The 13021-nt window shown below is 40.8% G+C and overlaps 1 protein-coding gene across 3 annotated transcripts; it reads right to left on the bottom strand.

Annotated features, from left to right (window-relative positions):
- Positions 1-9803: 9803 nt before the first annotated feature.
- On the bottom strand, positions 9804-11931 carry tmem126a (transmembrane protein 126A). Of its 3 annotated transcripts, none has more exons than XM_041886466.1 (5): positions 11845-11931; positions 11227-11354; positions 10452-10645; positions 10246-10360; positions 9804-10018 (listed from the first exon to the last, which is right to left on the bottom strand). In XM_041886466.1, exons 2-5 carry the CDS (start codon positions 11337-11339, stop codon positions 9820-9822), a joined length of 621 nt encoding a protein of 206 aa, XP_041742400.1. In that variant the 5' UTR covers positions 11340-11354; positions 11845-11931; the 3' UTR covers positions 9804-9819. The 3 variants fall into 3 exon arrangements, with proteins under 3 accessions (XP_041742400.1, XP_041742399.1, XP_041742401.1); XM_041886465.1 differs by lacking the exon at positions 11845-11931 and adding an exon at positions 11607-11749; XM_041886467.2 differs by lacking the exon at positions 11845-11931 and adding an exon at positions 11470-11508.
- Positions 11932-13021: the final 1090 nt, after the last annotated feature.

Genomic DNA, 13021 nt, shown 5'->3' with positions numbered 1-13021 from the left:
ATTAAGCTCTATGCATAAATAATTTAACCTGTAAATATACATCTAACTGATTTCACTCCCAAATATAAAGAAATGGGGAGCTTGTTGAATTTAGCAGTCAAGTTTTATTGGGGGGAGAAAAAAAGAGATTGATGTTTCACAAATAGTTTTATAGTATAAGATTATTAGTTCATATTGGCTCTCAAAACAGAATTGGAGGGGGAAAACAACAAATATAGTTGGTTACCATGGCTTGGTTAGAAATGGTCTCTTTGTGAAACATCACTATTCTGCTGAAGGATGTTTTTATTTACCGCCCCTATTTTTCTTTATTGCTAAAGTGGATTCCGCTGTCGGGGAAGCTGAAGAGGCGGAACCTGCTGCTGCCAACTTGGCCTGGTATTTTTTTTAAGGTAGTATAACAAATAGTGTAAGTGACTGCCTTTTACCAGTATCCCACCACACCTTTGGAAAAAGTAGTGAATTCAGAATATATTGTGGATGACAAGTGTTCCACTACCTATTGCATTGACAATATCAGCGGTCATATAATGGTTTCTTCACAAGTTTAACTTGACTTGTGTTGACACTTTTGAATGTAACCCAGTTGTAAAAAAAAAAAAAAAAACGTATTATTGATGTGGTAATCCTGATAGAAATAGATTTCACCAATTTTGTATAAACTGAGTCAGTCTGTCTTGAAGAATTATGTATAATACAATATTTTGTGCCAGGAAACATGTCCCAAGCACATTTTTTTCTAAACGAGATAACAATGTTTCAGGAACATGGGTATGATAAAGTGATTGACAATAAATCTTATTTTGATTATATGCGTTTCAGTTATGTATTTTGTCTTGAATGTTGCTGTATGTAATTGATATTAACCTCTTTTGCTCTTTTTCAAACAGCAAGCTTTTTCTGCAGACAAAGATCTATCAATTCCTCAACAAAATTGAAAAAAATGTGGTAATGGTTCCCAAACACGTGAGGCTTAATTTGAGTGGAGAGCTCAAAGCATACTCTACTAGTCTGATGTACTTGTTTTTAACATAATGCTGCTGCATTTAGTTTTAAAGTAATATTTCACTCTTAAATTGGCTTCAGGTGTTTTCAGACCTCAATTCGTCTGACTGAATAAGTTAATGTCCAGCTATATGCCTGAATCACAAATTAATAGAAAAGACAGGTGCTGTTCAAAATGATAATTTTAAGTCATTTTGGATAGTACTTATCTTTCCCATTAATTTGGGGTTGAGGCATATAATAGGATTTACACACCTGGTAGCGTAGGCCATTTACTCTTTTTGACAGACCACTTCTGAGGTCTGAATGTCTAACAAATAATGTATGTAAGGAAGTGTCACTCATACGTTTGTCGAGTTGGATGGCATGGCAGTGATTTTATATTTAATGTGAAGAATCCACAAGGCTTTACTTGGCATTTTGCATCTGAAAAATAAATTGTTAGCCAAATACACACATTTTTACTTTGTTAAAGGTACAATCCTTAATTTGTTTTTCAGCCAAATGGCAGACCCAAATACTTGGTTTGCTATAAAGCTGAAGGATGGGTTGGAGAAATGTTATGTAACCACCTTCAAATTCATAGATGAAGCTATGCATTAAAGGACTGACAGTACATGAGATCAAAATCATAGTTTTAAACTTATATTTTGAAGCTATACATTGTTTGTTTACAAATACTTTGTTTAAAACAACCTTTATATTTTGGGCAACAGTTGTACTAAGCTCATTGGGCATTATAAGTTATATTCTTCCAAGAATCTGTGTATATATTGATATGCGGTGCGTGCCCAAAAATCACAGGTCATAACAGTGGCATGCAAGGCTACTTATTTGGGCATGCAAACTAAACAGTTTTCTAATGAAAACTATGGAATATTTAGCCAGAGAAGCATATATGGTGTAAATGTATGTTTATTAACACTATAGCTTCAAAATATCCTTAAAACTATCATGTTCACGTGGACAGTCACTACATGCATCCATAGCTCCTATTAATTTTCAGTGGGTACATTTCTCCAGCCTTGTGATCCCGCAGCTTTGTTGCAAACCAAGTGGTGGGGCTGCTGTTGACTGAAAAATGTATTGTGCCTTTAAAGGATAAGTTTGGTATTTAAGACCTAACAGTTAAATGGTTTCTCGCACTGAAAGTAAGTGCAATGTGCAATTTGGGTTTCTTTAATACAGCCACATCAAACTCTAGCCACTGCTAACCAAAAATCAATGGGGGTGATGGTGGTTACTGTCCAATGTTGAAAATGTCACGGTCAAATCAACTGAAATCGATTCAGTAACCACGTTTCCATCCAGTTTTTATGTGATTGTGTGGTAGACTTTTAGTATGCACTAGCTGTCTATAACATGTACTATAATTGAAGGCTGTTGTCATTTGCACAAACATTTTCCAAAAAATAATGTATTCTACACTGGTGAAATTGAGAATTCATTAATTTGATATAGCCCAACTAACTTAAATCAAAACTATCCTCAGCCAATATTTAGATTGGCTGGTTGACCTGCTAGTAAATGTCCATTATACATTTTGATATCAGTATACATTTACATTTACATTTTAGTCATTTAGCAGACGCTCTTATCCAGAGCGACTTACAGTTAGCACATACATTATTCTATCGAACCCACAACCCTGGCGTTGCAAACGCCATGCTCTACCAACTGAGCTACAAAGCAAATGTTGCTCATCAAGTGTCTTACTTGACATTTGACAACTAAATGTTATGCTATTTTGACTGTTTTAAAATCCAAATTGGATCATTTTTGCATTGTTTATCAGTTGCATTACCTTAGGATATGGCACTTTCAAACCTTTTCCCATGTCGGGCCACTCAAAAATAATGATTCCACACCTGATGGTCTTATGCACATAGGGTATGTTGAATGCTTTTTTTGAGAACCTTTGTGTTAAAATAACATCCAATTTTAGGACCCAATATCAGTTTATGGGCATTTAAAACACAGCTATGAGGTAGACTTAGGCTGAGATTTAAACAGAGAAACAACCATTGCATTGCGATCCTGATTCAGAGGTGTAACTTACTATCACTAAAATTGCCATTGGCTCATGCATCACAAATTCATTTCAAAATACCTTTGATTCCAAATGTGCGATATGCCAAGTTAATAATAATAATAAGCCATTTAGCAGACGCTTTTATCCAAAGCGACGTACAGTCATGTGTGCATACATTTTTACGTATGGGTGGTCCCGGGGCTCGAACCCACTACCCTGGCGTTACAAGCGCCATGCTCTACCAATTGAGCTACAGAGGACATTCAAAATGCAGAACTGTTGTACAACCTGATAATCACTTAATGCACGCTTTAATTTCCATTAGGATTAAGGTATAACACAAATGTACAGTGCCTTAAAGTATTAATACCCCTTAATCCACATTTTGTTGAGTTAAAGCCTGAATTAAAAATTGATTAAATTGAATTCTCACTATCTACACAAAATACCCATTAATGACAAAGTGAAAACATGTTTTTAGAAATGTTTGCTAATATATTGAAAATGAAACACAGAACTCTCAGTTACATAAGTATTCACACCCCTGAGTCAATACTTTGTAGAAGCACCTTTGGCAGCGATTACAGCTCTGAGTCTTTCTGGGTACAGTGAGGGGAAAAAAGTATTTGATCCCCTGCTGATTTTGTACGTTTGCCCACTGACAAAGAAATATAATTTAATGGTAGGTTTATTTGAACAGTGAGAGACAGAATAACAACAAACAAATCCAGAAAAACGAATGTCAAAAATGATAAATTGATTTGCATTTTAATGAGGGAAATAAATATTTGACCCCCTCTCAATCAGAAAGATTTCTGGCTCCCAGGTGTCTTCTATACAGGTAACGAGCTGAGATTAGGAGCACACTCTTAAAGGGAGTGCGCCTAATCTCAGTTTGTTACCTGTATAAAAGACACCTGTCCACAGAAGCAATCAATCAATCAGTTTCCAAACTCTCCACCATGGCCAAGACCAAAGAGCTCTCCAAGGATGTCAGGGACAAGATTGTAGACCTACACAAGGCTGGAATGGGCTACAAGACCATCGCCAAGCAGCTTGGTGAGAAGGTGACAACAGTTGGTGCGATTATTTGCAAATGGAAGAAACACAAAATAACTGTCAATCTCCCTCTGCCTGGGGCTCCATGCAAGTTCTCACCTTGTGGAGTTGCAATGATCATGAGAACGGTGAGGAATCAGCCCAGAACTACACGGGAGGATCTTGTCAATGATCTCAAGGCAGCTGGGACCATAGTCACCAAGAAAACAATTGGTAACAAACTACGCCGTGAAGGACTGAAATCTTGCAGCGCCCGCAAGGTCCCCCTGCTCAAGAAAGCACATATACAGGGCCGTCTGAAGTTTGCCAATGATCATCTGAATGATTCAGAGGAGAACTGGGTGAAAGTGTTGTGGTCAGATGAGACCAAAATGGAGCTCTTTGGCATCAACTCAACTCGCCGTGTTTGGAGGAGGAGGAATGCTGCCTATGACCCCAAGAACACCATCCCCACCGTCAAACACGGAGGTGGAAACATTGTGCTTTGGGGTTGTCTTTCTGCAAAGGGGACAGGACAACTTCACCGCATCAAAGGGACGATGGACGGGGCCATGTACCGTCAAATCTTGGGTGAGAACCTCCTTCCCTCAGCCAGGGCATTGAAAATGGGTTGTGGATGGGTATTCCAGCATGACCATGACCCAAAACACACGGCCAAGGCAACAAAGGAGTGGCTCAAGAAGAAGCACATTAAGGTCCTGGAGTGGCCTAGCCAGTCTCCAGACCTTAATCCCATAGAAAATCTGTGGAGGGAGCTGAAGGTTCGAGTTGCCAAACGTCAGCCTTGAAACCTTAATGACTTGGAGAAGATCTGCAAAGAGGAGTGGAACAAAATCCCTCCTGAGATGTGTGCAAACCTGGTGGCCAACTACAAGAAAAGTGATTGCCAACAAGGGTTTTGCCACCAAGTACTAAGTCATGTTTTGCAGAGGGGTCAAATACTTATTTCCCTCATTAAAATGCAAATCAATTTATAACATTTTTTACATGCGTTTTTCTGGATTTTTGTTGTTGTTATTCTGTCTCTCACTGTTCAAATAAACCTACCATTAAAATTATAGACTGATCATGTCTTTGTCAGTGGGCAAACGTACAAAATCAGCAGGGGATCAAATACTTTTTTCCCTCACTGTATGTCTCGAAGAGCTTTCCACACCTGGATTGTGCAACATTTGCCCATTTTATAATTTTTTTAATTCTTCAAGTGCTGTCAAATTGGTTGTTGATCATTGCTAGACAACCATTTTCAGGTTTTGCCATTAGATTTAAGTAGATTTAAGTCAAAACTAACTCAGTCACTCAGGAACATTCAATGTCTTCTTGGTTATTAACTCGTGTAGATTTGGCCTTGGGTTTAGGTTATTGTCCTCCTGAAATGTGAATTCATCTCCCAGTGTCTGGTGGAAAGCAGATTGAACCAAGTTTTTCTCTAGCATTTTGTCTGTGCTTAGCTCCATTCCGTTAATTTTTTTTATCCTGGAAAAACTCTGCAGTCCATAACAATTACAAGCATACCCATAACACGATGCAGCCACCACTATGCTTAAATATGGAGAGTGGTACTCAGTTATGTGTTGTATTGGATTTGCCCCAAACATAACACTGTATATTTTTATTCTGTACAGGCTTCCTCCTTTTCACTCTGTCACTCACATTAGTATTGTGGAGGAACTACAATGTTGTTGATCCATCCTCAGTTTTCTCCGATCACAGCCATTAAACTCTGTAACTGTTTTAAAGTCACCTTTGGCCTCATGGTGAAATCCCTGAGTGGTTTCCTTCCTCTCCGGCAACTGAGTTAGGAAGGACGCCTGTGTCTTTGTAGTGACTGGGTGTATTGACACATCATCCAAAGTGTAATTAATAACTTCACCATGCTCAAATGGATATTCAGTGTCTTTATTTTTACCCTTCAAGGCATTGGAAACCTCCCTAGTCTGTGGTTGAATCTGTTTGAAATTCACTGCTCGACTGAGGGACCTTACAGATACAGTGCCTTCGGAAAGTATTCAGACCCATTGACTTTTTCCACATTTTGTTACGTTAGAGCCTTATTCTAAAATTGATTTTTTTAAATCCTCAATCTACACACAATACCCCATAATGACAAAGCGAAAACATGTTTGTAGAAATGTTTGCAAATTTATAAAATACAACTTATTTACAGACCCTTTGCTATGAGACTGGAAATTGAGCTCAGCTGCATCCTGTTTTCATTGATCATCCTTGAGATGTTTCTACAATTTGATTGGAGTCCACCTGTGGTAAATTCAACTGATTGGACATGATTTGGAAAGGCACACACCTGTCTATATAAGGTCCCACAGTTGACAGTGCGTGTCAGAGCAAAAATCAAGCCATGAGGTTGAAGGAATTGTCCGTAGAGCTCCGAGACAGGATTGTGTCGAGGCACAGATCTGGGGAAGGGTACCAAAAAATGTCTGCAGCATTGAAGGTCTCCAAGAACACAGTGGCCTCCATCATTCTTAAATGGAAGAAGTTTGTTTGGAACCACCAAGACTCTTCCTAGAGCTGGCCACCCGGCCAAACTGAGCAATTGGGGGAGAAAGGCCTTGGTCAGGGAGGTGACCAAGAACCCGATGGTCACTCAGAGAGCTCTAGAGTTCCTCTGTGGAGATGGGAGAATCTTCCAGGACAACCATCTCTGCAGCACCCCACCAATCAGGCCTTTATGGTAGAGTGGCCAGATGGATGCAACTCCTCAGTAAAAGGCACATGACGACTCTCAGACCATGAGAAACAAGATTCTCTGGTCTGATGAAACCAAGATTGAACTCTTTGGGCTGAATGTCAAGCGTCACGTCTGGCGGAAACCTGGCACCATCCCTACGGTGAAGCGTGGTGGCAGCATCATGCTGTGGGGATGTTTTTCAGTGGCAGGGAGACTAGTCAGGATCAAGGGAAAGATGAACGAAGCAAAGTACAGAGCGATCCTTGATGAAAACCTGCTCCAGAGCGCTCATGACCTCAGACTGGAGCGAAGGTTCACCTGCCAAAAGGACAACGACCCTCAGCACACAGCCAAGACAACGCAGGAGTGGCTTCGGGACAAGTCTCAATGTCCTTGAGTGGCCCAGCCAGAGCTCGGACTTGAACCCAATGGAACATATCTGGAGAGACCTGAAAATAGCTGTGCAGCGATGCTCCCCATCCAACCTGACAGAGCTTGAGAGGATCTACAGAGAAGAATGGGAGAAACTCCCCAAATACAGGTGTGCCAAGCTCGTAGCGTCATACCCAAGACGACTTGAGGCTGTAATCGCTGCCAAAGGTGCTTATACAAAGTACTGAGTAAAGTGTCTGAATACTTTTTTCTTTTTTTTTATATACAGTGGGGAGAACAAGTATTTGATACACTGCCGATTTTGCAGGTTTTCCTACTTACAAAGCATTTAGAGGTCTATAATTTTTATCATAGGTACACTTCAACTGTGAGAGACGGAATCTAAAACAGAAATCCAGAAAATCACATTGTATGATTTTAAAGTAATTAATTTGCATTTTATTGCATGACATAAGTATTTGATACATCAGAAAAGTAGAACTTAATATTTGGTACAGAAACCTTTGTTTGCAATTACAGAGATCATACTTTTCCTGTAGGTCTTGACCAGGTTTGCACACACTGCAGCAGGGATGATTTTGGCCCACTCCTCCATACAGACCTTCTCCAGATCCTTCAGGTTTCGGGGCTGTCGCTGGGCAATACGGACTTTCAGCTCCCTCCAAAGATTTTCTATTGGGTTCAGGTCTGGAGACTGGCTAGGCCACTCCAGGACCTTGAGATGCTTCTTACGGAGCCACTCCTTAGTTGCCCTGGCTGTGTGTTTCGGGTCGTTGTCATGCTGGAAGACCCAGCCACGACCCATCTTCAATGCTCTTACTGAGGGAAGGAGGTTGTTGGCCAAGATCTCGCGATACATGGCCCCATCCATCCTCCCCTCATTACGGTGCAGTCGTCCTGTCCCCTTTGCAGAAAAGCATCCCCAAAGAATGATGTTTCCACCTCCATGCTTCACGGTTGGGATGGTGTTCTTGGGGTTGTACTCATCCTTCTTCTTCCTCCAAACACGGCGAGTGGAGTTTAGACCAAAAAGCTATATTTTTGTCTCATCAGACCACATGACCTTCTCCCATTCCTCCTCTGGATCATCCAGATGGTCATTGGTAAACTTCAGACGGGCCTGGACATGCGCTGGCTTGAGCAGGGGGGCCTTGCGTGAGCTGCAGGATTTTAATCCATGACGGCGTAGTGTGTTACTAATGGTTTTATTTGAGACTGTGGTCCCAGCTCTCTTCAGGTCATTGACCAGGTCCTGCCGTGTAGTTCTGGGCTGATCCCTCACCTTCCTCATGATCATTGATGCCCCACTAGGTGAGATCTTTCATGGAGCCCCAGACCGAGGGTGATTGACCGTCATCTTGAACTTCTTCCATTTTCTAATAATTGCGCCAACAGTTGTTGCCTTCTCACCAAGCTGCTTGCCTATTGTCCTGTAGCCCATCCCAGCCTTGTGCAGGTCTACAATTTTATCCCTGATGTCCTTACACAGCTCTCTGGTCTTGGCCATTGTGGAGAGGTTGGAGTCTGTTTGATTGAGTGTGTGGACAGGTATCTTTTATACAGGTAACGAGTTCAAACAGGTTCAGTTAATACAGATAATGAGTGGAGAACAGGAGGGCTTCTTAAAGAAAAACTAACAGGTCTGTGAGAGCCGGAATTCTTACTGGTTGGTAGGTGATAAAATACTTATGTCATGCAATAAAATGCAAATTAATTACTTAAAAATCATACAATGTGATTTTCTGGATTTTTGTTTTAGATTCCGTCTCTCACAGTTGAAATGTACCTATGATAAAAATTACAGACCTCTACATGCTTTGTAAGTAGGAAAACCTGCAAAATCGGCAGTGTATCAAATACTTGTTCTCCCCACTGTATATATTAGCAAAAATGTCTAAACCTGTTTTTGTTGTGTCATTATGGGGTATTGTGTGTGTAGATTGAGGGGAAAACACCAATTGAATCCATTTTAGAATAAGGCTGTAACAAAATGTGGAAAAAGTCAAGGGGTCTGGATACTTTATGAATGCACTGTACATACATACATACATACACTGGGATTGCTTTAACTTCAGCCGGGTACTAGATTCTAAAGTACTTTAGGCACATTTTACAGGCACATGTTTTAGTATTTAATTATCAATGTTCGAATTGCAAAGAAGGAAGTTAAGCGCAGTGCTGATTCCATTACCTTAGTAGTTAAATCTAATTTCATAATTACAATGCATTGCAGAAATGATTTTGCATCACTTTGAGCAAGTAACATGTAGACCATGGAATTAGAACTCTAGACAATATTCAAATCCTAGCTATTGTTATCAGTCCATGTTTTTTGTTATCGTTGCAATGTGAATGCTGCCATCCGCTTGAATTACAATTATGAATGGGCCTCTACTCCTCTGTGATACAGCTGTAAATGACGGCATTGCAAACAGCGGAAAAAATGACAATCTGCAGTATCCCCATGGTTTCGTTTTGCCCTTTGACATTGCATATAAATTTACATTTATTCCAGCGATAGCGTTGATATAATTTAGTCTTATTACATTACGATTATCCAGATAAATGTTTGTCCATGTAATTCAAGGACTCAAGAAAATAAAAATACAGAGCACATTTAGGTTAGTTTGATACCGTTTTAATCCACAAGCTCCTCGCCATTTGATGTGGACAACTGAAGCAACTTCAAGTAGCTGTCAAAGTGTCTGGAGCTTAGGTAGGTGCCAAAGAACACCTGTAGCACTATCACAACACCCATTTTCCTCAGGATTGGTTGGGTAATGTTGATCCAAAAACGGAGGACGTTTCCCTTTTCTGGCATTGGTGTAGTGTTGTACCTGTCAGATAATTAGAATGGCATAATTATGCAAATTCAGTCAGCCAAGCACATTGATTAAACCTTTTTGTGGTTGATACATGCTCAGGGGTTAATTTTACAAGGTACAGATCTAGGATCAGTTTCCCTTCCCCCAATCCTAACCTTAACCAGTGGGGGAAATGCAAAAACTGACCCAAGATCAGTGTCTAGGGGCAACTTCAACCTACTGGAAAGAGTTGCACATACCTGGTTGCAAGGCCTGCATTCACAGGCAAAGCCAACAGAATAGGATATACACCAGCACCAACTGCGCCGACAAGGGCACCTCTTATCAGGACACAGGTTGGACAGTTAAGGTCACCTGAATGAGTTTAAGAATGTCAGATTCAATTCAGAAACAATTAAAATATTGTAGAAAACTTGAATTGCAACTAAAACAACTACACACTCACCAGACAATAATGGTTTAGATACAGCTACATTATACATGGCCACTGTTGTCAAGAATGGTAGGACAGCCATTGGGAGATTTGATGTAAAACGCCCTTGAGTGACATTCAGTGCTCTCCTGTATAAGCTGTTGGCAATCAGTCCTGCAAATGCCCCATTACCTCCCAGGTACATGGGGCCATAGGTGAAGATTTTCCTGTAGAACAACAGTGATATTTCATAGGTTGTTAATGTTATGAGAGCAAAATGCAAAAGGCTGTCAAGGCAATTAACACTCTAGGCATAGACCATAGAAATGGACGACTCATCTTTGTACCTGTGCAATTATAGACGGGTTGGTTGTTTAGCAACAAAACAGACACGTGTTAAACTATGCTTCAGGAAGCTTAGTTTCCCCATCACTACTGCAAGCGATCTGGCCATCCAGAATCACAACAACACACAGACTTCTGCGCCAGAAGCGTGCGCATAGTTTTCGTGAAGTTGTTAGCTGACCCATCTATAGTGTCTGTGACAGCATGGGCAGCACCATTGAAGCTATCTCCATTTTGAATTAGTAAATGCTCTTCTTCAAGATTGGCTGATCCCTCCTGATGAACTGGTTGGATATGACTCCAACAGGGTCACCAGGAGGGTTCAGCCAATGAAGTGGAAGTCCCACCCAGTTGACTACATTAAAATTGTCTATGCCCTCTGTGGCGCTGCCCATGCTAACACAGCATTTTGGCAACTAGAGACCTCTATCATTCTCTATGGCATAGGCCTACAAAAACGTACCTGTCAAGTTCAGGCAGCCGTTCGAATTTTTCCGCCATCATTTGAATGATCAGAGCTCTGGGAACTGTGCTGCTGGTGCCTTTTTGTACAACGACATTGCTGGTTTCTGACATCTTCAGCAAGATTCCCTGCAATGCATGACCACATTTTTTAAATAAATGTCACTGTCTACCAATAATGTAGGCTATCATTGACAGGGCTGAGTGAACGTGTATGCAACACGTTCGAGAGTGGTAACTTTACCTAGCCAACATTACATTTTATAAAACCCCGTCCAAGCAGCCTAGTTCAGTGAGCAAAAAATATATATTATTAATCACGATTACACTGGAATAACACCAGTTTATGTATTGCTGTACTGTCAAGTATTGCTTCCTTACCTTGGCGATGTCTCAGCTCTAATGTAGCTATGTGCTGTAAACGTTTAGCTGTTTCAATATTTTCGTCTGTATCATTATTTAGTGGAAGGGCGCAGACATTTTAAACCACGTGCACCAGAGTGAACTCTGAACCTTTCACAACCAATTCTATTGGTCAGTACTCACGAGCCTGGACAAAAAACATCGCCATGCCATTGGATGTAAAGTTTTGTCAATCAAGGTGTAGCTAGTTACAAACCTCTCCGTTGCTAAGCTAAAACGGGTACTGATGATGCAGCTTTCCATTCGGTGGCTGTAGATTTGGGAATGAAAACGTGGTGATGTGACACAGCAGCCAAGGAACAGCAAATAAGAGGACGAGGAAGTTCCAGATATTTCGCAAAGAATATATGGAATGTATAAAATAGACGGGTTATTGCAGAGCCATGCGTTTTACAGCAAGATCAGCCAGGCAGGTATTTTCCTACAGGCGCGTGCGCACTGACATCCAGGAAAGACATCCTCACTGAAATTAGGCTATCATTAACCGAACTCTTTGACAACTTCCAGTTTCACTGTCATGGGGTTCGTTTTAGGGTTCAAGCTGGTTAAACTACAATGATGCATGTGTTTGCGAGCATTGAGTTAATTTCAGTTTGAATGGTTGAATGCCTTATGCTAAATCAAAGGAAGATGACGGAGAATCACACCAGCTACATAACCTTAGCTAACTGAGTTATTGGATGGAGCCCATCAATTTTATTCGTGGTGGTATGACTTGCAATACATTTTGGCCAGCTAATGTTATCGATTTTGATAGCCATAGATATCTGCACACCTGGTTCGTTTAGCCAACTGGGCCACACCAAATTAATAGATAAAATATTAGGCTATGAAGAATTGCTGCCAGGTAGCCTAATTAAACTTGATATGTTGTTAGTCTACAAATAGGCGGCTACCCCTGCTCATTTCATTATAGCCCATGCTGCAACGTTGTTTCACGCGCTAAAATAGCATTGGTTGCATATTTCACTCTGCGGATTAACGTTACCGCACCTTTAACGTTTCTTTGGACTGCCATTGGTTTAGTTTTTTAAATCCCCAGGTCATTACATGGGAGCGCCATTGACTCAATGCCAGCATCAAACTGCAAGGGAAGTGATAGAAACTCGGAAAATCTCGCTGGGCCGGGGCTCAAGAAAAGTGAGTAAATTGAGGGAATATACCGACCGACCACTTAGCCTAGGCTATAGTTAATGTCCATTACATGATAATATCTCCCGACAACTGTCTGTGCGGGAACATCAGAACGCGCGCGACAGCCGTTGCACCTGTCAGCACAGCAGCACTAGCGCACCTTAATCGGAAATATAGCCTACACAAGCTACAGACAAATCACTTTTCACAGGACCACAGAAAATAGGAGGATTTTGCAT

This window comes from Coregonus clupeaformis, unplaced genomic scaffold (assembly GCF_020615455.1).
Source record: "Coregonus clupeaformis isolate EN_2021a unplaced genomic scaffold, ASM2061545v1 scaf0088, whole genome shotgun sequence".
Lineage (NCBI taxonomy): Eukaryota > Metazoa > Chordata > Actinopteri > Salmoniformes > Salmonidae > Coregonus > Coregonus clupeaformis.
This window is presented reverse-complemented; position numbering and strand designations above follow the sequence as displayed.

Coding starts and splice junctions, on each gene's coding strand:
- tmem126a (XM_041886466.1), bottom strand. CDS start 11,339: ATGTCAGAAACCAGCAATGTCGTTGTACAAAAAGGCACCAGCAGCACA. Junction 10,646..11,226: donor CGGCTGCCTGAACTTGACAG/GTACGTTTTTGT, acceptor GTTGTTCTACAG/GAAAATCTTCACCTATGGCC. Junction 10,361..10,451: donor ATCTAAACCATTATTGTCTG/GTGAGTGTGTAG, acceptor AAACTCATTCAG/GTGACCTTAACTGTCCAACC.